This window comes from Colletes latitarsis, chromosome 9, assembly GCF_051014445.1.
Source record: "Colletes latitarsis isolate SP2378_abdomen chromosome 9, iyColLati1, whole genome shotgun sequence".
Taxonomy (NCBI): domain Eukaryota; kingdom Metazoa; phylum Arthropoda; class Insecta; order Hymenoptera; family Colletidae; genus Colletes; species Colletes latitarsis.
In genome coordinates this window covers 6,862,851-6,888,453 of record NC_135142.1, presented here as the reverse complement: position 1 = coordinate 6,888,453, position 25,603 = coordinate 6,862,851, and the positions used below count along the sequence as shown (strand labels likewise).

The 25,603-nt window shown below is 45.8% G+C and overlaps 1 protein-coding gene across 1 annotated transcript; it reads left to right on the top strand.

Moving 5' to 3' along the window:
- The first annotated feature begins 948 nt into the window (after positions 1-948).
- On the top strand, positions 949-25,603 carry LOC143345629 (uncharacterized). The gene is made up of 5 exons (XM_076772976.1): positions 949-1,153; positions 1,827-2,126; positions 11,910-11,927; positions 15,166-16,225; positions 25,534-25,603. The coding sequence occupies exons 1-5, from the start codon at positions 949-951 to the stop codon at positions 25,601-25,603; spliced, it is 1,653 nt and encodes a 550-aa protein (XP_076629091.1).

The window sequence follows — 25,603 nt, the reverse complement described above, 5'->3', positions numbered from 1 at the left end:
CAGTGTGTCTACTGGGGGGACCGATTGTCCCCCCGGGGGATGGGCGCGAAAGCGCGGGCACGGGGAGGATACCGGAAGAATGCTTCGAGCGATTCCCGGTATCCTCCCAAAGCGTGCCGAAGGGTCACCGTGGGGTTTTTAGTGGGTAGGTCCCGCGCCTGTCGTTGTACGGGCGCGGGGAATCCCACACACCCCTCCCACCTCTCCCCAAGGAGGTGGGAGGGAGTCTTTCGAAGATTTTCCCCACGACAAAAAAAAAAAAAAAAAAAAAAAAAAAAAAGCTAGTAAGCAAGCAGGCAGCGAGTAAGGGAGCAGTAAGCTAGTAAGCAAGCAGTAATCCAGTATGCTAGCTGTGAGCTAGAAGACAAGCCGGAAGCTAGTAAGGAAGCACGAAGCTAGAAAGCAGTTAGGAGGCTAGTAATCAAGCAGTAAGCTGGTAAGCAAGCAGTAAGCTAGTGTGGTGTGTGTGTGTGTGTGTGTGTATGGTATGTGTGAATCATGAGTGGTATGAGTAAGCAACGAATGCTTGGAGCCGAATGTTTGTTTATGCAATGGTATCGATGCCGATGCCGTCAATGTTGCGGGTGGCGTCATTCGTTTAGAAGACGCACGTGGCTGGCCCTGGGAAAAAAGGGCAGAGTCGAGCGAACCGTCGAAGAGTCCACACGAGCGAGTTAAGACGTAGCGAGTTATATTTTTTACCACCTTTATTTTATTTCATGTTCAAATAAACTTAACATCTTTTATTCTATTTTAATTTCATTTCCTACAAAATTGGGGGCTCGTCCGCGATCAGAATTTAAACCGAGTCGTAGCAGAACGCTTAGTGTGAACAGCAAAGTATTGTGAGAACAGAGTTTACTTAAAAGGGTTGAGGTGAAAGTGTAGAGTGTGTACTGCGAGGACTAGTGTGGAACGTGACGATTCATAGTTGTGGTGGTCAATAAAATGGCTTCAGTAAGGAGGGATGCAAGTGATTTCTGCATCGCAGAATTGAAGGAAAAATTACGAGAGAAGGGACTTTCAATATCTGGTTTGAAAGCGGAATTGATTCAGCGGCTGCATGAAGCCGATCCGACCGGCAAATGGTTAAAAGTATGTACTAGCAGCGTGGTCGAAGAAACTGCGAGTGACAATAGTTCAGGATGCGCAAGTGATATGGTACAGATGCGGCGAGAAATGGAACTTGCGCAAAGAGAGAAGCAACTAGTAGAGCGGTAGCTTGATTTAGCTCGCCAACAAATTGCATTACTTCGAGAAATGCAGAGGCTTAATCTCGATAGAGGTGAGGCAGGGGAATCAACAAGCGTACCGACGGGGCAAAGACGACCCCCACCGGTAAATATCTCTGCCATTGCGGATTTATTAAGTTATTTTGATGGAAGTAGCAATACATTCGTCACGTGGGAGCGTCAAGTTCAAACATTGAAAATGACGTATCAACTGACGGATGATATGGCTAAACTGTTGATGGGATCGCGACTGAAGAGTAATGCACTTGAGTGATTACATTCGAAACCTGAACATATTGCAATGTCAGTAGAAGAATTACTGAGGAATCTACAGGAAATGTTTTACCATCCTGGAAACGTTCTTGAGATGAGACGACGTTTTGAGGCGCGTTGTTTGGAGGAAAGAAGAAACGTTCAGCGAATATGTACATCAAAAAGTGATTTTAGGATACCGCGTACCTATCAGTGACGCAGAAATGATAGAGTACATTATAGAAGGAATACCTGATCGAGGATTAAGGGATCTGGCGCGAGTGCAGAAGATAGCAACTAAGGGGGAACTGTTAGCAGCATTCGATAGGATTCTCTTGCAAGGAAGTTCGTTGCCGTTCAACCCAGCGATCAAGCCAAAGGAAAGCAAGTGGTCACCAGTGAAGACAATAAAGCAAGACGTTAAAGAAGTGCCGAATAACCAATTACGATGCTTCAATTGCGGTGAGAGGAACCAGCGAGGTGTAGACTGTCCTGTTGAAAGCAAAGGGCCAAGATGTTTCGCTTGCCGAGACTTCGGACACAGAGCCATGGATTGTAAGAAGGGGCAGGACAAGCAGGTAAACGAGTATACGGCAGTGGCCGTTCAGGACAATAAAGTATACATGCCTGTTACATTGCTAGGTAAGCAGATAGTAGCGTTTATAGATATGGCTAGCGATTTACATTTAATGAAGGCCGAACAATATATTAGGTTAGGATGCCCAACTTTACACGGTACAAAAATATCTTGTAAAGGATTCGGTTTAAGTAAGGTCACTACTTTAGGCAGTTTTTATGCGAACGTACAAATCGATACAAATATTTTCCGATTTTTAATTCACGTGGCACCGGATGAATATTTGAGACATAATTTTTTGATTGGCTTGGAATTGTTGCAAGAGGCTAAATTGACATTAGACGGTAAGAGTGTTGAGGTTTCAAAACGCGATAACAGGGTAACGAATTCTTATGATGTACCAGAAATATTTTGCATAGATACTTTCGATGAGTCCGAGAACAATGTAACTAATTCTTTAATAGATTTGCAGCATATTAAAAATGATACCGTTAAACAAGAAATAGAAGATATAATAAGTAATTATGAGGCTAAAACTATTAAAAAGTCTAACATTAAAATGAACATTGTATTGAAAGATGATATACCTATATATCAACCTCCACGTAGATTAGCGCCAGTGCAAAGAGAAATAGTTAATAAACAGATAGATGAATGGATGCAACAAGGAATAGTGCGAGAAAGTACATCGGAATATGCCAGTCCGATTGTACTGGTAAAAAAGAAAGATAATGGAATGCGTTTGTGTATAGATTATAGATTACTTAATAAGAAAGTATGTAAAGATCGCTATCCGCTTCCGTTGATAGAAGATCAGCTGGATCGTTTACAAGGCGCGACGATATTTAGTACTCTCGATTTAAAAGATGGTTTTTTTCACGCTCCGATTGAGGAAAATAGTTGTAAATTCACTGCATTTATAGTACCTGATGGGCATTTTGAATTTTTAAGAACCCCATTTGGTCTCTGCAACTCTCCAGCTATCTTTCAAAAATATATCAATAATATATTTCGTAACCCGATTCAGACAAGTGTTGTTTTGACATATATAGATGATTTAATTATTCCTGCGAATGACGAAAATGAAGCCGTATCAAGATTGCGTGAGATATTGTGTATTGCAAGTGATTATGGATTGCGAGTGAATTGGAAGAAATGTCGTTTTCTTCAACGTAGCATAGAATATCTAGGTCACATAATTGAGGATGGTCACGTACGTCCGTCGAAGCGTAAGACATTAGCTGTTATGAATTTTCCATTAGTAAAAAATGTTAGAGACGTACAGAGCTTCTTAGGATTAACCGGGTATTTTCGCAAATTTATTCCACAATATTCAGCAATAGCCCAACCCTTGACGAACTTGTTGAAAAAAGACGTAAATTTTGAACTAAATGAAAAACATATGCTAGCGTTTAAACAACTGAAAATTGCATTGAGCAGTGAGCCGGTTTTAAAATTATACCGCGTAGGTGCGGAAACAGAACTCCATACGGATGCGTCGAGCGTCGGACTCGGTGCCATCATGTTACAGAAAGACGATGTCGATCAACGTTACCATCCAACATATTATGCGAGCTGGAAAACATCAGAGGCAGAATCGCGATACATTAGTTATGAATTAAAGATATTAGCTATAGTTAAAGCGTTACATAAGTTTAGAGTTTATCTTTTAGAAATACCGTTTAGAATAATAACCGATTGTCGTGCGTTTACTCTCACTATGAAAAAAAGAGACTTATGTGTTACAAGGTGGGCATTATTGTTAGAGGAGTTCAATTATACTATTGAACATCGCTCAGGAAGCAATATGCGACATGTCGATGCGCTAAGTCGGAAGCCTATTCCGGTGTGTATGCTTATCAGTGAGTGTGAGACGAGTGTGCTCGTGAGATTGCGAAGAGCGCAATGTGCGGACAAAGAGTTATCGGAAATAATGGATTCTGTGAATAGTGTACAAAATAATGATGGCGACTACGTAATAAGAAACGGACTTTTGTTTAAGGTAATTGACGACGATGTTCGCATAGTAGTGCCGCGTGCTATGCAGGGTCAAATAATAAGACAGTTGCATGAGAACGGACACTTCTCTAGTGGTAAAACCGAGACCCTTGTTAGAAAAGATTATTGGTTCAAAGGTCTAAGATCTAAAGTGGAATAAGTGATTCAGAATTGCATTGCGTGTATTTTAGCTGAACGAAAATCTGGAAAAGGAGATGGACTATTATACCCTATCGACAAAGGAGACGTTCCGTTAGATGTATACCACATTGATCACTTAGGACCGCTTCCGTCAACTCGGAAGAATTACAAACACATATTCGTAGAGATAGATGGATTTTCTAAATTTGTGTGGCTCTATGCTCCAAAATCTACCTGTACTGGAGAGGTCTTCAACCACTTGAAAAAACAAGCGACAATTTTTGGCAATCCCCGAAAGATTATTTCGGACCGTGGAACTGCATTTACTTCGGCAGAGTTTCAGGAGTACTGCAAAGAAGAAAATATTGAAGCTGGCCTTATTACAACGGGGGTACCAAGAGCGAACGACCAGGTAGAAAGGGTGAACAGGACAATCATTCCTGTGTTAACTAAGTTGGCCGCACCAAAACCTAATGAGTGGCACAGGTACCTAGAGGTATGCCAAAACTACCTGAATGCAACTCCTTACCGCAGTATCGGCAATACACCTTTTAAGATTCTATTTGGGACTAATATGAGGTTGATGAACAATTTTCCCCACGACAAAAAAAAAAAAAAAAAAAAAAGCCCCAATCCCAAGCGACCACCTCCGGGGGCACCTGCCGATCCCCCGGAGTATTAGGCTTGCCCAGGTAAGGCGGCTCTGCCCGGGTGGACATTTTTTCCAACGTACGCGTGGGAACTAAATGGATTTTCATGACAAAATGGGGTTGGGGCGGGTTATTGCGGAGAGGGAGGTCGAAGACGGTGCTGGGGCTAGGGTGACGGCGCTCGCGCCTTACTCAGCGCCTTGCACAGCTTCGTGGAGAGCGGTGGAGGACGACGAGACTGCGTCAGTCTCATCCTTCTCTTCCACCAGGGGCCACATAGGTTCCAAGGGGAAGCGGACGGGGCAGGCCATCTCCGGAGTGGGTAGGGCAATGAGCCCGGTGGTACTGGTGAGTTGCCTCAGGGACGAGGTAACCGAAGAGATTTCCGAGAGGATATCCTCGTCTCTGATGCGGGTGGAGATGGTGGCCGCATTCTGCTCCTTTAAGGGGCAGAAGAGCTGCGGCGCAGAGGCCCTGAGAGAGGCTGCGTAAGAGATGAGGGAGGCGGCGCAGCAGCTGAGCGGACGGATCGTCCGTCTGCAGCTCCTGTTGGAGTAGGAGAGACGGGGGAGGAGGAGGGCAGAGGCGAGCTGGTATGGCGCGGCCCTCCCTCCAATCCCCCCGCCTCTTCCGCCGCGTGCCCCGGCGGTGGCAAAAACGCGGGGTGCGGCAGAAGTGGTGCGAGGCTCAACAGGCCCTTCCGCCCGCACTCCGTCCGCGCAGAGTTCCCCGTTTTCCTCAGAGGACGAACTTCTGAGGAGGATTGGGGAAATGATTGACTGGAAGCTGGCCGCCTTCCGGGATGAGCTCCTCCCCGGTACAGCGGGCAGCAGGAACGCGGTGCCCCCCCCTCCCCGACTAATACCGGTACAATCGGGGAAGGCGAAGGTGGGGGAGCGAAGGCTCCGCCCACCGTAGTCATTCCGGGGCCACGGATCGCGGCCTCCAAGTGGGCCAGACTACCCGCGGTCCCGGATCGGACGCCATCCATGGCACCGTCCCAAGGGGGGGTGTCCTGGAGCGAGGTGGTTGGGCGGAAGGCGAGGAGAGCGGCGAGGAAGGCCTCGCAGCCGCAACCTCCGCCCTCGCCGCACGCGGCCAAAGTAAAGGTCGCGAAGACGCGACATGGGCGTCCCCCCAAAACGGCAGCGGTGGCGCTGACCGTCGCGCAGAGTGACGACCTGACCCTCGCGGCGGCGATGCTGCTCGCCAGGGAGAACATCTTCCTGGAAGAGCTTGGCATTGCTTCCGTTGGGGCGAAGAGGGCAGTGACCGGGGATCTCCTGCTGGAGATTCCCGGACCGGAGTGCGGGGAGATGGCGGACCGACTCGCACAGAGGCTCCGGGAGCAGCTGGGCGAGCAGGGTGTTCGGGTCGCCAGGCCCACGAAGCGCACGGAGATGCGCGTTTGTGGGCTGGACGACTCGGTCACAGCGCAGGAGGTGTCTCGTGCTTAGCGAGGGCGGGGGAGTGGCCCGAAGGAGACGTGTGGGTCGGAGAGATCCGCAGGTCTCCTTCCGGCCTGGGGTCGGTGTGGGCCCGGTGCCCCATCTCCGCTGCCCGCAAAGTGGCGGAATCCGGGAGGGCGTTGGTGGCGTGGGTTTCGGCGCGAGTGGAGATACTCCCGCCGCGCCCACTCAAGTGACACCGCTGCCTGGAGTTGGGGCACGTGAGGCAGTGGCGCACCTCGCCGGTGGACCGCAGCGATCAGTGTTACCGCTGCGGAGCGAAAGACCTCCGCGCGAGCCAGTGCTCGGCGGCCCCCCACTGCCCGCTATGTGCGGACATGTGGAGGCCGGCAGATCACAGGGTGGGGAGCAAAAAGTGCTCTCCCACCTCTCGGAAGAAGAGGCGAATCGGCCCTCTCCGGTTCAGGCTCCGCGGTTGGTGGCATCGTCCACAATGGAGGTGGACGGTGCCACGGGGACGGACAGCCGGGAGGAGTCTGTGGTGGCCGCTAAGTAATGCCGCCCCGTCTCCTCCTCCAGGCCAACCTCAACCACTGCCGCGCGGCACAGGACTTGATGTCCCAAGTCCTCGCGGAGTGGGGGGTTGCCCTGGCGGTCGCCGCCGAGCCGTACCGCGTCCTTGATCACCCTCATTGGGTGGGGGACGCGGACGGCTAGGTGGCGGCGATATGGGTAGGAGGCGACGGGTCCCCGCCTTTTTCCATCCTGGAGCGCGATCGGGGCTTTGTCGCCGTGGTGGGTTGCTACATCTCGCCCCGCAGCGGCCACGCCGCGTTCGCGCAGTACCTTGCCGAGGTCGCGGCATGCGTGCAGCGCTGCGCGGCCCTGCTGGTGCTGGTCCTGGAGGACTTTAACGCCAAGTCGGTGGCGTGGGGATCCCCCAGGACCTCCGTTCGCGGTGGGATCCTGGGCGACTGGGCGGCCAGGCTCGACCTTCGGTTACTGAACAGGGGGTCGGAGCACACGTGCGTGCGGCGATATGGGGGATCCGTCGTGGATGTTCGATTCGCGACGTGCGCATGGTGTCGGGATGGTAGGTGGTTGGGGGAGGGGGCAGAGACACTCTCGGACCACCGGTATATTCGGATGGAGGTCTCTGCCCCCGGATGTACATCCCGACACCGCCGCCCGCTTGGCGCCACACCGCGCCTGGACAAGGACGCTATGATGGCAGCTGCTCTCGCTGCAACTTGGCCGCAGGAGGCGGCCGAGTTGCCGAGCATAGAGGAGGAGGTCGCGCGGTTCGGCGGATTAGCCGCAAATATTGCGACGCGGCGATGCCCCGGGTTGGGCGGGCTTCTCCTCGGCGGGCGGTGTACTGATGGTCGGCCGCGATCGCAGAATTGCGCGTCGTGAGTGTGCGCGCCCAACGCCAGTACACCCGCGCGAGCTGTCGTCTACGGAGAGACGATAACGTGGCGCGAGCGAGGGCATATGACCTGTATGAGTCATACAGTACGGCTCGGGTTGCTCTGCTGGTCGCCATCAAACGGGCCAAAACCCGGGCATGGAAGGAGCTCCTCCAGACCCTCGATGACGATCCTTGGGGGCGCCCGTATAAGGTGGTGCTAAATAAACTCCGCCCGTAGGCGAACCCTGTCACCGAGGGTCTTGACCCCCGGCTGCTGGAGGACGTGGTCAATACTCTCTTCCCAATTGGGGAGATAGGACCACGTCCTCCGGCAGAGGCGACGGCCCCGTTGGAGTGGGTGGCCGAGCCGGGGGTCACGCAGGGGGAGCTGGCCGCGGCCATCAAACGGCTCGGGGCGCGTAACACGGCCCCGGGGCCGGATGGTGTGCCTGGCTGGGTTTGGGTTATGACTCAAGGCGTCCTTGGGGCCGACCTCAGGCGGTTGTTTGACCGATGCCTGAGGGACGGGCGATTCCCCCTTAGTCGGAAAGTGGCGAGGATGATCCTCCTCCGGAAGGCGGGTCGGCCCGCAGAGTCTCCCTCCGGCATACCGGCCCACCTGTCTCCTCGACGAGGTGGGCAAGCTCTTCGAGCGCGTGATTGCCGCCCGCCTCGTTGAGCACCTGTCGCGGTGTACCCCAACCTGGCCGACTGCCAGTACGGCTTCCGGGAGGGTCGATCGACGATCGACGTGATAGGTCGCGTGAGGGCCCTCTCAGAGTCTGCCGTCTCCCGGGGAGGGGTGGCTTTGGCAGTATCCTTGGATATTGCCAAAGCCTATAACACCCTTCCTTGGGAAGAGATAAGGAGCGGCCTCGGAGATCATCGTGTCCCTCCTTATCTCAGGGCAGTCGTCGGGGATTATCTCCGTGGCAGGTGGATCGAGTATCCGGGCCGGGATGGAGATATGCGGAGGGAGGTGTACTGCGGCGTTCCGCAGGGGTCGGTCCTCGGGCCACTCCTGTGGAACATCGCGTACGATAAGGTGTTGCGGGCCGACCTCCCCGACGGCGTCAGCGCCGTGTGTTATGCAGATGACACACTGGTGCTGGTCGTCGGGGCGCACTGGGGGAGGGCCAAGCACCTCGCGGAGGAGGGGGCGCAGCGCGTCGTCGGTCGGATCAGGGGGATGGGGATGACGGTGGCGGTCCATAAGACCGCGGTGATAGCTTTCCATTCACCTCGGCAGGATCCGCCACCCTCTCTGATCCTGGTAGGCGAGGCTGATATCGAGGTGAAATCCCAGATAAGGTATCTGGGGCTGATCCTCGATAGCCACTGGCGCTTCGAGGAGCATTTCCGTTGCCTGGTCCCCAGGTTGGAGGGGATGATCGCGGCTTTAGGCCAAATCCTACTCTACCTGGGGGGCCCGGCTGCCAGAGTGCGCCGCCTCTATGTGGCAATGGTATAGTCGGTGGCCCTTTACGGGGCCCCCGTCTGGGCGGACGACCTGGCGGCCTCGCGACGCAGCATGACGATGCTACGTCGGGTACAGAGGCGGATGGCGTTGCGGGTCGTTCGCGGGTACCGGACCGTGTCGCATGAGGCGGCGACGGTTCTTGCGGGTATGCCGCCCATGGCCCTCCTCGCGCGGTCACACGCGGTGCTGTATCGCCACCGCGTCGACTGTCGCGCGGGGGTGGGAGCAGTCCCGGGAGCGCAGGAACCTGCTTGGGGCGATTTGAAGCGCCAGGCCCGGCAGTTCGTGATGATCGCGTGGCAGGAGCGGTTGGCTCTGCGAACCGCGGGGCACCGGACAGTCGGGGCTGTTCGGCCACTCCTGAGTGAGTAGCTGGACAGTGGCCATGGAAGCCTCACTTGCCGGATGGCACAGGTGTTCTCCGGGCATGGTAGCTTCGGGAGATACCTGTGCCAGATAGGGAAGGAGCCGACGGCGCGTCTCTGCCATTGTGACGCTGAGCTGGACACGGCTGAACATACCCTCGAGATGTGCCCTGTGTGGGAGGAGCACCATGCCCGGCAGCGAAGGGAAGTGGAGTGCCATGGCGACCTTCTGTGAGAGCGTAATGTTGCAGAAGGAGACCGCCGGCAGGGAACGCAAGCTTCAGCGGCGTGCCGAGGTTCGCGCACGTGTAATGGCGGGAGGGTGTCGTGGGCGGCACCCGCGGCGTGGCGGATGACCCTGGCTGGGAGGACGTTCCTGAAGGGAGCCTCCTCGAGCCACGAGGCGCGGGGTCGGACTGAAGTGGAAGTGCCACCCTAATTCCGGTCCGGCGCAACGGAAGGCACCGTCGGTGGCATGGAGCGGCCACCAGCCACCAACCGCTGAGGGTTAGAAATGGGGTCGCGGGCGGTTGCGAGTCAGGGCTCGCAACCGCCACTGAACACGGCCCCGAGAGGGATGGCGGTAGGACAGAGAGACCACCTCCTGCCGCCATGAGATAGCGTGACAGCCGGGGAGACCCTTTTGTCCTTCCGTGGATGGGCGCACAGCGCAGGCACGGGGAGGATACCGGAAGTATGCTTCGAGCGATTCCCGGTATCCTCCCAAAACGTGCGGAAAGGTCACCGTGGGGTTATTAGTGGGTAGGTCCCGCGCCCGTCATTCCATGGGCGCGGGGAATCCCACACACCCCTTCCGCCTCTCCACAAAAAGGTTGAAGGGAGTCTTACGACGATTTTCCCCACGAAAAAAAAAGAAAAAAAAAGCTGGTATGCAACCAGTAAGCTAGTAAACGAGGAGGAAGCAAGTAAGGAAGCAGTATGCTAGTAAGCAACCAATAAGCTAGTCAGCTAGCAGTTTGCTAGTAAGCAAGCAGGAAGCTAGTAAGGAAGGAGTAAGTTAGGAGAAAAGCAGGAATGTGGTAAGAAAGCAGTTAGGTTGTATGCAAGCAGTAAGTTAGTAAGAATGAAGCATGCTAGTAAGCAAGCGGTAACTTAGTAACAAAGCAGTATGCTGGTAAGCAAGCAATGAGCTCGTAAGCGAGGAGGAAGCTAGTAAGGAGACAGTATGCTAGTAGGCAAGCAGTAAGCTAGAAAGCAAGCGGCAAGCTTGCAAGCAAGCACTAAACGAGTAAGCTAGCAGTAAGCTAGTAAGCAAGCAGGAAGCTAGTAAGGAAGCAGTAAGCTAGGAAGCACGCAGCGGGCTAGTAAGCAAGCTGTAAGCGTGTATGCTAGCAATAAGCTAGTACGCAAGCAGTGAGCTAGTAAGCGAGCAGGAACCTAGTAAGGAAGCAGAAAGCTAGAAAGCAACCAGTAATCTAGTAAGCAAGAAGCAGGCTAGTCAGGAAGCGATTAGCTAGTAAGAAAGCAGTATGCTAGAAAGCAAGCAGTAAGCTAGAATGCAAGTAACAAGCTAGTAAGCATGCTGTAAGCTAGTAAGCAAGCGGTATGTCAGTAAGCAAGCTGTGACCTAGTGAGCGAGGAAGAATCTAGTAAGCCAGTAGTGAGCCTGTAAGCCAGCAGTAAGCTAGCACGCAAGCAGGAAGCTAGTAACGAAGAAGTAAGCTAGAAAGAAAGCAGGGGGCTAGTGAGCAAGCAGTAAGCGAGTAAGCTAACATTAAGCTAGTAAGCAGGCAGTATAATAGTAAGCAATCAGTTATCTAGTAAGCAAGCAGTGAGCTAGAAAGCAAGCAGTAATCAAGAAGGCAAGCATCAAGCCAGTAAGCAAGCGGTGCGTTAGTAAGCAAGCAGTGTGCTAGTAAGCGAGCAGGAAGCAAGTAAGGAAGCTGTATTCTAGTAAGCAAACAGTAAGTTAGTAAGAAACAAGTAAGGTGCTAAGCAAGCAGCAGGCTACTAAGAAAGCAGTGAGGTAGTAAGAAAGGGGTATGCTAGTAGGCAAGCAGTGAGCTAGAAGGCAAGCAGCAAGCTAGTAAGGAAGCAGTAAGCCAGTATGCGAGCAGTAAGCTTGTTAGAAACTAAGGGTTCTAACCGGGGTCCGGACGAGGGAAATACTAGGGAAAGTGAATGGTAAGTTTTTGTTTGTATTTTCGCTAGTCGCTCTGCGGCAAGCCTTTTATTTTACATTTAACAAAAATGAAAAAAAAAATAAAAAATATAAAATTAGAAAAAATATTATTATTTTTTATAATCTGGCCGGGGTTGGCTTCACCGGCGTGGCCCCGGTTGGGATGGACCTTGGTTGCTGTAACAAAGATTCGTTCAGATTAAATACGTGCGTACACGTATCGTAAACACGCTCGTCATCTGTTCGCCTCGCTCTCCTAGCGACTATCGGTGCGCTGGGACGGGAGATCAGCTGTCGTTTAACGTGGATCAGTGGACTGTTAATTTGTACTTGTTCGCTGATAATTATTTATTGAAATTATCAGCGAGATTTTTACCCTGAACAGAAGAGAATTGACTCGTATCTGTCGGGGGCGACTTTGCCACGGACGGGTCACCAAATGGAGGTCGTAAAGCTCCAAATGGGTGGATCCCGTGAGCACGCTCTCCGTGCGGGTGACGTAGAAACGTCGTGCAAGGTGATTTCCTGCGACACTGTAGAATTACTGCACGGCGTCCGTTTGTACCGGGGACCGTGACAGTATAGTGTCCTTTGCAAAAAATCCCTCGCGGGTCCAACCGCACTATAAAGCTAACCCGGCGACCGTGTTGCACCGTATGTGGTAGGCGGCGTGACGGAAGGTGAGGCGACCTTGAACCCGAACTCCTCCGTAGGGTGTACTGTCGACTCGTACACCGACGGGTTTCTGGAGAGGGTTTTTCAGCGACCTTTGCACGAAGAGCACTCCACGAGGCGGTACCGATTCAACGGTATGACCTTTGGGAGGCTCCAAAGTCGTATAGCTTTAAAGGGATTCTGGGTGGGTGCACCCTGAGTCCCTTACGTCGCGGTCGCGGCAACGACTGCAACGTACAATCCTTCCTAGCGAAGGCGGTCGTGCCACGCGCAGTGTGTATTACGACCTCCCTTTTGTCGCAGGTAGATTGCTATGGGAAATCTCTAACCGCAGCAACGGTGAGAAATCTTTATAAACAAGTCCAATCGTATATGCGAGTCCGTACTTGAGGAGCGAGATCTTCAGGGATCCGCTCCCGTTCGCAGTCGGCTCGTGAATAAATTGCGGATATCGTCGCGAATCGACAGACGAAGACTCGGTCGCGCCTTGTCGTCGCGACGCGGCGCTGCCGAATTAAGCTGTCGATCTCTTTTCAATATATCATAGGGTTCTCTCTCTCGACGCTGACGTCACGATACCGTTTAAACCGGTGCGAAGCGAATCTTTGCGTGAGGTCTGCGTACAAAAACACGTAAACGGCCGCGGTTTTAAATCGTCCGAACGTTCAACGAACCTTAGTAGGTGAGTAAGGGGAGTTCTGGACAGGGGGCTCCGAGGGGGGTGCGGGGGAGGGGGGGTGGGGGAGGGGCCTGTGCGCCGGAGTGGGGGGCCCGTAGTGGGTCCGTCGGGGGGGGGGGGGTAGTCGGAGTGGGGGGTCGGTAACTATTACCGACAGTCGATAATTGGTATCTACGGTCGGTAATTAGTATCTATGGTTGGTAATTAGTATTTATGGTCGGTAATTAGTATCAACGATCGATAATTGACACTAACGGCTGGTAATTAGCAGAGGTTAGAAAATGAAAGAGGGTAATTGCCTGGTATCGATAAAAAGGGAAGGGGGGATAAAAGAGATGCATCTGGTAAAAAGAAGTGGTAATTATCAAAGGTAATTATCAAAGGTCGATAAAGAGGAGGTGGGGAAAGAAATTAGACGTCTTTTGACTATTTCGAAATTTTATTTCACAAAAATTAGATACAGTTTTTATTTTTAATTATTAATAGCATCATATAAAATGTTATCCAGCGCATATGCTAACAGCTCGCAATCTACAAGCGAATTTTTATCGTAATATTCACGAAGGATTTTGTCTGCATCACGTTTACGCATAATACTATTGCGTCTTAAAATATTTGTAAATTCTTGGTATTTCTCACCAACATAGTGCGCATTTTGGCATAGCCACGAATATGCATGCTCGATGCACTGTTCCAGTTCGAATAAAAACAATAGAGTTGTCGGTTTCATATACATGCAAGCATCATGCAATTTCACTTGTACAATGTTCATATCATGCATTGCAACAACCGTAAGCACCAAATCACAAATTGATAACGATGTTGGAGAAGGAGCTGATAGCACATGTTGTTTGATGTCCTCGCGTTTCTGAATAAACACCATCCATGTTGAGTAAGACAGCAACAATTTATTTCCTCGAGTATCACCAAGTATAATTTCCACGGCGGATACAGGTCCTACACCGATTGCAATATCCAAATACTTGTATGCTGTGGATGTGAGGGCAAACCTCCTTCCCAGTATATGAGGCGTTGGATGCTGTTTTTTGCTACTGTTGCATGTAGAAAAGTAAATAAAGAATAAAACGTAAGTAATGACAATAAGTAATAACAATAAGAAAAAATGGATAAGAAAAAAATTGTGGTAATAATACTTACTCGTTACTTGTGCATGCTGTATCGTAAGGAATGCAATAATTCATTTTTTCAGAAAAAATTTGAACGTAGAATTCAATAGATAATGTTTCACGACGATACTATCAAACGAGTGTGAATATTGTGCAGCACTTAAATGCAACGTTGCATCATATGTATCAGGGAAGCGGGTGGCGCGTAGTGGGGGGACGAATTTCAGGGAAGCGGGTGGTGCGTAGTGGGGGGAAGGAATTTTTTATATCACATGTTCTTCTTCTGCGAAAAGTGCAACTTTTGCAAAAATGTCTTTTAGATTGCCTTGAACACGTCTAAACATGCAACTTCTGCAAAGCGTATAACATTACATTCGCAGGATGATGCAAACAAATAATATTCTTCGCGACATAGATCATTTGTGGGGAAGGAGGAATTTTTTATCTCACGTGTTCTTCTTCTGCACATATTTTCGATTATTTTTTACTTTTCCATTAATGCGGGTGGCGCGTAGTGGGGGGACGAATTTCAGGGAAGCGGGTGGCGCGTAGTGGGGGAAGGAATTTTTTATATCACATGTTCTTCTTCTGCGAAAAGTGCAACTTTTGCAAAAATGTCTTTTAGATTGCCTTGAACACGTCTAAACATGCAACTTCTGCAAAGCGTATAACATTACATTCGCAGGATGATGCAAACAAATAATATTCTTCGCGACATAGATCATTTGTGGGGAAGGAGGAATTTTTTATATCACGTGTTCTTCTTCTGTGAAAAGTGCAACTTTTTTGCAAGGTGTTTTAGATTACACTGAACATGTGCAAAAAACGTATACAATACATTTGTGGATGAACACGCGCAAAAAACACAACCTCTGCAAAACCTATAGCAGCGCATTCGCGGACACAGATTTCTGTAATATATCGCGAGCATCACCGAAAGCATCATCGGGAACAGTGATTTTTTGTAATATATCGTATGCATCACTATACACATTAACACAAAAGACGACAGTATGGATCATCAAGAGCAGGAGCTGTACGAGCAAGCCGCTCAATTAAGGTCGATGGAAGAATACAATTTATGGGAACATCGATTTGGCGATTATCTCGATTCGTTGGAGGAACGAAGCCGAATCAAGAGACTGCGACTCTCAATCGGTGAAAAACAATCATTGATTGCTCGTATCACTAGATTAGAAAGTCTAAAAGATTCGACACGTAATCGATTTGTACATGCGGGTGCTGGACATAGTGCAAGACTCAGATGGCATGAAATTGATACGGCTTTCGTTAACCGTATATTGACCGGTGCAGTGATAAATTCTAACCACATAGAACCTCGCAATTTTCTCGAAGATGCGAGGGATATTGTAGTCGATCATGTGCGAAACATTCTGCTGAAACATGATAGTGTAAAAATAAATACTATACTTAATGGTGAATTTGTTGTTGGTAACAAATGTGCAAACAAAAGTGTTAACACGAAAAATTGTGAACTTTTTCGCTTGTCTGACCTACGCGAATGGTATGATTTACGTGTCATCGAACCCATTCTAGCATCCTTAGACGAATTTCAGGAAGGTGATAGTGGGTGGGCGCTGTCGCGGATACTGAATTTAATTGTTAATGTAAATAAATATATGCCAATGCATGCAGGATGTGCCGTACAATTACCGCGAGAGGTACGACTAAAGAAAGCAGTAATCAATGTATGCTCGACGGACAATGCATGTTTTGCGTGGTCGGTGGTGGCCGCTCTGTATCCAGCCGAAAGTCACGTATCTCTCGCATCGTCATATCCTCATTATACAACAGTGTTGAATATCCAGGATATTGAATTTCCAATGACATTGAACCAAATTAAAAAGTTTGAACATATCAACAACATCTCCATCAATGTCTATACCATTGAGAATAAGAAGGTGTTACCAATACGAGTCACTGATAAGAAGATGGAAAGACATGTCAATTTGTTGTATTTAGAAGGAGCAAACGACGTGGGACATTTCACATGGATTAAGAACTTATCTCGCGTCGTATGCACACAATTGAGTAAACATAATGGCAGGAAATACTTTTGTGATAGGTATGTATATAATAAATCTTTTAAATATTTTATGCTAGATAAAAATTATGCCTCTTATTGCAGATGCTTACACTACTTTAGTTCGAATGAGAAGCTGGAAGCTCACACCATGGATTGTGAGAAGATGAACGATTGCGCAATCATATTGCCAAATGATGATTGCAGTAAGTGGCTCAGCTTCAGCAACTACAACAGGAAAGAGCATGTTCCGTTTATCGTGTATGCCGATCTGGAATGCATCCTGGAGAAAACGGATACTGATCGAGAAGCGTCAAGATACACGTACCAGCATCATCGAGTATTTAGCGTGGGATATTATGTGCGGTGCTCGTACGACGACTCGTTATCTACGTTTCAATGTCGTCGCGATCCTGATTGCATATCATGGTTTGTGGGACAACTTCAAGATTTGTCACATCGTGTAAAGTCCATCTTATCGACCAATGTACCCATGGAAAATTTATCAGCTGAACAATTACGAAATTTTAATATGGCAACACACTGCCATATATGCGAAACATCGTTTACGCGAGATGATATGCGAGTACGCGATCATTGCCACTTAACCGGTCGGTACAGAGGTCCTGCACATTCAAATCACAATCTAAATTATAAAGACGCATTTGTCATCCCTATAGTCTTTCACAATTTATCCGGTTATGATTCACATTTTATTATCAAGGAGATAGCCACAGCATTTGAGGGTGATGTCACTGTATTGCCGATAACAAAAGAGAAGTACATTTCATTTACAAAATACGTTGAAAACGCGAATGAAGAATCAAACTCGCGCAAGCGCATAAAATTGCAATTCATCGATTCATTTAAATTTTTAAATACAAGTCTCGAGAAATTGGTATCTTTTCTTAGTAAAGATAAACTTGAAATTACACGGTCCGAGTTTCAAAAATTATCTGCGGAAGATTTTGATTTATTGACGCGAAAAGGGGTGTTTCCATACGAGTACATTGACTGTATTGAAAAGTTGGACCAATCATGTTTACCATCACGCAATTCATTTTACAGTTCCTTAACTGGCGATACAGTATCCGAAAACGACTACGCACACGCTGTCAACGTGTGGAAGCGGTTCTCCATTGAAACGCTCGGCGAGTATAGCGATTTGTATCTGAAGACGGATGTCTTGCTGTTGGCTGATATTTTTGAAAATTTTCGCAATAGTTGCATCGCAAGTTATGGACTCGACCCCGCGCACTATTATACTTTGCCTGGTTTTACGTGGGATGCCATGCTGAAGCATACACGTATCAATTTCGAACTTCTTACCGATATCGACATGGTCCTATTTATCGAACGTGGTATACGTGGTGGTTTGAGTCAATGTTCCAACAGACGCGCACGAGCCAACAACAAATACACGCAATCGCACGATCCATCGCAACCGTCGTCATATTTAATGTATTTCGATGTAAATAATTTGTACGGCTGGGCAATGTGTCAACCATTACCATATGCCAATTTTCAGTGGGTCAACAACAAAGATGTAGATGTAATGACCGTAGCGTTAGACTCATCGACGGGGTATATTTTGGAAGTCGATCTAGAGTATCCGCAACATCTGCATGATTCGCACACTGACCTACCGTTCTGCCCAACACATGATAAACCACCTGGCAAGCGCCAGGAGAAGCTCCTCGCAACTCTATACGATAAGAAGCGTTACGTAATACACTATCGCAATCTGCAGCAATGTATTCGTCACGGCCTTCGCGTAACTGAAGTTCACCGCGTATTACAGTTTTCCCAATCCCCATGGCTTCGCGATTACATCGAACTAAATACAAAGTTCAGAACTCTTGCTACAAACGATTTTGAGAAAAATTTATATAAGTTAATGAATAATGCAGTGTTTGGTAAAACCATGGAGAATGTGCGCAATCATGTAGATGTAAAATTAGTAACGAAATGGGGAGGGAGATACGGTGCAGAGGCACTGATCGCTAAACCAAATTTCCACAGTCGCAGCATATTTTCGGAAAACCTAGTTGCGATCGAACTGCATAAATTGTTCGTAAAATTTAACAAACCAATCTATGTGGGCATGTGTATACTAGATATATCTAAGATTTGTTTGTATGAATTCCATTACGGTTACATGTTACCCACACATAGGAATAAATGTAAAATTATGTACACCGATACAGACAGTCTAATCTACCACATCGAGTGTGACGATATTTATGAACTTATGATACGCGATATTACCCGCTTTGACACGAGCGATTATCCTACAGACAATCGATATGGTATTCCGCTTGCTAATAAGAAGGTACCAGGTTTAATGAAAGATGAAAATAATGGTGCGATTATGACGGAATTTGTTGGATTGAGAGCGAAAATGTATGCCATACAAGTCGATGGTAAGAAAGATACGAAAAAGGTGAAAGGTGTCAAGAGTAATGTTGTAGCGCGAACTATAACATTTGATGATTATGTGCAATGTTTGATGGGTGAGGTTGAAAAGATTTGTCACCAATCGTGTATAAGATCCATGTTGCATGAAGTGTACACGGTATCAGAAACAAAAATTGCTTTGAGTCCATACGATGACAAACGATATATTGTACCATATTCAACCAAGACGCTGCCGTGGGGGCATTATAAAATACCGCTTTAGACATACCAATTATATTTCTTATTCATTTTTTCAATATATATATTTTTTATATAATTTTTATATTTCTTATTCATTTTTCAATATATATATTTTTATTTATATTTTCTATGTAATTTTTATATTTCTTATTCATTTTTCAATACATATATTTTTTATTTATATTTTCATGTAATTTTTATATTTTTTTATTCATTTCATTATATATATTTTTATGTATGTAATTATAGTATGTAATAAAACAATTTATATATACATGGTATCTCTACACATCTCCCTCACCCCAATTTGTTATTAATTTTACATGTGGAAAAGTTCACAGTAAAAAAAAAAAAAAAAAAAGAAAAAAAAAAAAAAAAAAAAAAATTATTATTTCTGATATTTCAACCACTCGCTGTATAATTTAAATACATTTTTGTAAAACACAAGTCTTTTCATGGTTGTTGGATTACAATGTATTAGCACGATCGAGATTTTTCAAACACATTTTTCAAAAACTAAAGTTCATAATTTTATAAAAAGATACATTTATATTTAATATTTCAACCATCACTAATAAGTACATGTTTTTCAGAAGCTTGCAAAAACATTAAAAGATTTTTAGACATATTCTGAAAGTTCATAATTTTATAAAAATTGCTAGGAAGGAGGAGGATGAGGAAATTAGATGTATTTTTTAAATGACATAAATTGATTCAAAAAGATACATTTATTTCCAATATTTTAACCACCAATTGCATAATTTAAATACATTTTACAAATCAAAAAAGGTACATTTATTTTTTATATTTTAACCACCAATTGTATAATTTAAATACATTTTGCATAGCGCATGTCTTTTTATGGTTACCACATCGCCATGTGTTTGCACAATCAAGATTTTTTAAGCATTCAATATCACCATAATCAGCATCGATGTTCTCAGCATTAATATGTTCAGGCACCATGTTGGTTAACCAATCACGCTTTTGAAGCCCTTTTACATAGACGATTGGGTTTGACTCATCTACTATTGCCGATGTAATAAGCATTTTGCTCATGCTGTAGGGTATAAAACCGTCGTCCCACGACAGTCCGTGGTGATTCTTCGTCACCCAAGTAGCTCGTGATTTATCGGGCGCAGATAATAAACACCATGGATATGGACTTTGGAAGATATAATGCGCTAGAGTGCTTCCTTTTTTCAGCACTGCCACTTCCTTTACAACAAACTCTGTGTCGCTAACGAATCCTTGTATGTCGACAAATGTTGGTATCATCATGAAAATATCTTTGAAACTATGCTGCAATGCGGCGTGTCCGCCTGTTATATATATATTACAAACATTGCTGATGTTACAGTTTAGGTAATCTTGCGCACAACGTTGGACAGGGGACAGTATTCGACAACACGATCATGTAAAATAAGACAATAGGCGGTAGTATTTGCTGGCACGTTTTCTTTACAATCAAATTCTATTCGCACATCTATGGTAGCGCTCTTGATTGATTCGTTCTGTCTCGAACAATCGATGACTACAAACGGTCCATACAACGAAAAGTTCTTCCTGTTGCAAAGCGTTTCGTAACAGTCGTATCCATAATAAGCTTTACGAAAACGTGCATACATATCAAAAAGAATAGCATATCTGTTTTTATCAAAATCAAGATTCAAGTCATCATATGGATAAAAGTCAGAGTTTAGATACAGTTTCACATTGGTCAAGTTACATTCATCGAAATTGCTTGCATCTTTAGACATGTTGTTCTTCCGACCAGTCTGCAGCGCAAAAATGACGTATCGTGGCTTCTCCAGCTGAGTTGCAGTTTTAACAGCCCAAGAATGTTTTGTTGTACTTTGCAATAATGGGTACTCATACAGGTCCCACGAACGAAAACTCATGCTTAGGTATTGTCCGCTTTCCAAAATCCGCAACATCGATAGTTTATTCGTATCATTCAGTATAATGCGAGGCATTCGCCACTGTATCTTTAGTAATTCAATCTCCGGCTCCAGCGCGGAATTTGCAATGATGCAGTTGTTATCATTGCGAGCGCGTATAAGAATGAGTTCATGTCGAGCATTGACTACTATACGCCTGTAATCTTCGCAAAACCCTAACAGCATATTGAGCGGTACACAAAAGTTAAAGTAACCTGTCGGTATGTTTGATTGTGCGGCCCATCCAGCATTCCGTAAAATTAACGATTTGTCATATGTTGAGGACACAAATGTTTTGATGGTACTTGTTATCCCAACGTTTCTGTTACGATCGATCTCCACACCATTGAGTTCATATCGAATTTCATCAAACATAAAAGCAACACAATTATTTCCGAGGAACGCATCCAACTCATTGTTTGGCTTCTTTACTATGAATCTTCCTTCAACGTATAGAAAGCTCTCACATGGTAGCGTGTATAAATCCTGCTGTTGTATAGGTATTCGTATCTCATCGTTGTGTCCAAACGTTGTGTTGGCGTATGGGTTGTATGTGTGAGTCTCAATCTTGACAATGCGATCATCAAAGATCGGTTCGCTTCCAATGTTTAAGATATTAGCCATTTCGTACAACAAAACCCAACGATTTCAGAAATTCAACATTCGATGCAGTAAGTTTTGTGGGTGATCGAATTGTCCTCTCGCCTGATGGTTTTAGACAGTCAATATTTGATACAGTGTGGTGTGCAAGCGATTGAATTGTCTTCTCTTTATTTTCATGCGTCGTCTGTTTCACTTGCTCCCCTTCGTTCAGCACAAGCATCTCCTATTACAGTCGTCTCCGCACATGCAATCGAACGGTGATCTGTTCCCCTCGAAAATCGAGCAATTGATCGTCTTGATTCACAACGCGAATCGTCAAATCCGAAATGCTTCGTGCAGTAATCGGAAGGTAAATGATCTGTGTTGGTCTTTCCGATATCTTATATCCTGGTGGAACGGTAGGCGAAAACTCATGTATCGTGTGCGCACACTTGTTATTGCTGTAAGCGCCAGCTGTCACGTTGCATTCAATGCGAATGATATTTACATTCATTATATTGATTGATGTATCCGATTCGTGCCATTTTCGTGGTTGTAGCATCCGATTCGTTGAAAACCCCAGTAACGAGCCAATAGTATTGGGTTTGGTAAAATTTATGCTATAATTACACCTGATTTCGCTCTTCATCGTATTGTTGTTAGCTCTAAGCATCAAGGGCGGGTTCCCTTCATTATCCCATGAAAGCGATCGTTGCAAATACATGTGAATGTCGTCCAGCTCATAAGATCCCTCGGGAATAATGATTTCCTTATCATCATTATCATAGTAAAATTTATTATTTGACAAATTTACATTCGGTATTGTGTAATATGTTTCAAAGTCCATAAGACCGAGTTCGTAATCACCATTGCTCAAATCGATGGCTGGAAAATAGCTTACTGCGAGAATACTACTTTGCCCGGTGAGCGTTAGCGTCAGCGACATGTTCCAACGGATACTGGAGTTAAAGCGTGCAATGATTATCCTTAAATTGATTGTCAACTGTCAGCAGAAACTGTAAACACAGCTGTCCACAATTACTTTGATTATAGCGCTGATAAGGCATGTGATTATACTCAATTACACTATTCTTCAAATATTGTATCAGTTCCCTCGGTGGTTGAAGATTGCCAAAACTATCAAAATATATGGCGCATGTTCCCCGTTTTGCGTATGCCACCCAATGAGTACCTGGTCCCTCAACAGTATCCAAATTTACGATCCCGCTCTCATTCCTGCGTACCCCATCTGTTGGTGAAGTATTGCGCATAAAAATACCTCTGAAATATGGAATACGCATACGTTTTGCCAGTTGCTGCAGTTGTATGTTTGTGGTTACGCCTTCAGGCATTTTAATTTTGACTTTTCTTTTCCTCTTTGAGACTCCTCGCCCGCGTTTGTATGGCGCGAGATAAAGTCCGCGACCTTCCATGGCGAGATTATGACGTTTCATTTCTTCTAGCTGGCGATGCATTGCCTTCTTATCGTTCACAGCCTTCGCGACTCCTGCCGCCCCTCCGACCAATGAGCCAAGAACCCCCAATAAAGGTAAAATCGGTAGGATACCGCCACGTTTCGCCGTTGGAAGTATTCGCTTCTTCACAGCACTCTTTTTTTCTTTTTCAAACCCATGCCGAATTTTGTTTTGGCCTTCATAGCCGCCCAAACGGTTGTAGCAGCAGCCTTTTCCCCGAGACTGGAATCTCTCGCAGTAATGCGTTCTTGTGCTTTTGCTGCTAGGATGTTGTCAGCTGCGTGTCGTTTTACGAGATCGTTATTTTGTGAATACGCTATATCATGCTCGCGACATGCAGCATCCAGCGGATTGATACCTTGATCGCCTCGCGCCAAACGTTTCTCTAAATGTGTTCCGGGGCCACAAAACTGATAACCTGGAATATGTAATTCAATCGGAAGTGTGTTTATAACGCGATTTAATAGGCCTTTCCCAATTTTTGCTGACATTCGTCACAGTTGTTTATCGATGGTGGTGGTAGACAGTCAATGTGTGTTCTGCTGACTCGACAGGTTATATTTGAATACTGATCGTTTCAGCTCTATGCATCGCTATAAATAGACCAGCACTCTTTCGAAAGTATCTTCATTTGTATAATGCTGATAAAATATGCAGTTCATACGCCAATCACCTATGATCAAAGTGACTAATCTAGACAAAAAGATACAGTCTGAGAAAGAGTTACGCAAACATGGAAATATGCTGCCGGCCTCTATACGTGGTATCATCTGCGGTCCATCGAATTGTGGCAAAACGAACGTGTTGATTAGTTTGTTAGAAAGTCCGCACGGTGTTCGTTTCGAAAACGTATACATGTACTCGAAATCGTTGCACCAACCGAAATATCGATATCTAGAAAATATATTCTCATCGATAGACGAAATTGGTTATTTTACATTTTCGAATAACAGCGATGTCGTTCCGCCGAGCGATGCACTTCCGAATTCCATTTTTATCTTTGATGATGTGGCATGTGATAAGCAAAACGTGGTAAGAGAATACTTTGCAATGGGTAGGCACTCGGACGTTGACTGTTTCTATCTTTGTCAGACATATGCAAAGATACCGAAGCATCTGATACGCGACAACGCGAACCTGCTAATCATGTTCAAACAAGATGGTACAAATCTAAAACATGTATACAACGATCATGTTAACACTGACATGTCATTTGAGAATTTCTGCAAATTGTGTACCGCTTGTTGGCAAGAAAAATATGGATTTGTAGTGATTGATAAAGACAGCGCATTATGGAATGGTCGCTATAGAAAGGGATTTAATGACTTTGCAATATCATAACATGTTCAGTTATTTCCGATACGTTGACAAAGCAGTGTTCCAACATGAGCAACAATATTGAAGATTGTGAGAGGATAACGAAACAGATTGCGAGAACGAGTGATTTGATTCGCAAAAAGTATCGTGAATTGAAAACTGGTAAAATTGAGGAAGAGATTGCGCTGGAAAAACACTTTAAGCCTGTTACTGAACCGTTGAAAGCAATTGTTGATAACGCAACAAAAAATTATGATCTATACAATAATACAGATATCGGAAGCGAACCATTAGCCACTCCGAATATCAAGGAATTGGATAAAACACAATCAAATTACTGGCTAAATCTTTCGAAACCACTAAAAATAAAAAAAACAAGATTAAGCAGTTTACTCGATATGAATCCCATGATTTCTACACCGGCCTCTACATCGATTAAGACGATGCCAACAATAAAAAGCTCAGCAAGTTTACCCGATACGAATCTGATGGCCTCTACACCGATTAATATAGTACCGAGAGTCGTTGCTGGGCGGTCGTGCAGTTCGGACGTGTTTTCAGTAGCTCGCGAGTGCCACTGTCCTATTGTGTTTTGTTTACATTACTTTCATATGTTTGCATTGTAGCTATTCCATTGGTGTAAGTGTATCTGTGTTTCCATTAGTATTAGCTGCGTAAAATTCTACATCCCATCCTCATAAATGCTTTATTTATGAGTGATGGGGATATGGAAGCCATGATCTCTGAGTACAGGGATCTAACTAAGACCAACAACAATCCGAAAATGACAACTGAAAAAAACCAGGCAACTACAGCAAACCCACGTACCTATGCATCAGCAATTATGAACAATGTTTTTCCAAAAAAGGAACAAGCTATTGTAATTGATTCGATTGAAGGAATCCCTATCAAAGAGTACGCTGTGACGATAGGCAAATTAATAGGATCAAACTCTATACGATTTATATCCAAAATTTCTAACAACAGAGTGTGTATGTATCTCGACTCCAAGAAAACGGTAACTGACCTTACAACCAATCACAATAGTATTGAGATTAATAAAACCAAGGTAGATATAAGACCATTAATTTTGCCCTCACAAAGAATCATCTTATCAAATGTGTCTCCTACTATACCGCATGAAGATATAGAGAATACATTAAAGAAATATAATATAAGAACTACATCCAAAATGTCCTTTCTTAGAGCGGGATTACAAGACCCAGGTTTCTCTCATATACTGAGTTTCAGACGCCAAATCTATATTAACCCACAGGACATCCCACATTTGCCAGAGTCATTCATTATTCCTCATGACGAAACTCAATATAGAATTTTTATAACGATGGATAAATTAAATTGTTTTCGCTGTAATCAGGAAGGTCATATTGCCAAAGTCTGCCCAAATTTTGAATCCTCTAATGACAGTGCTTCAACTAATACCATGA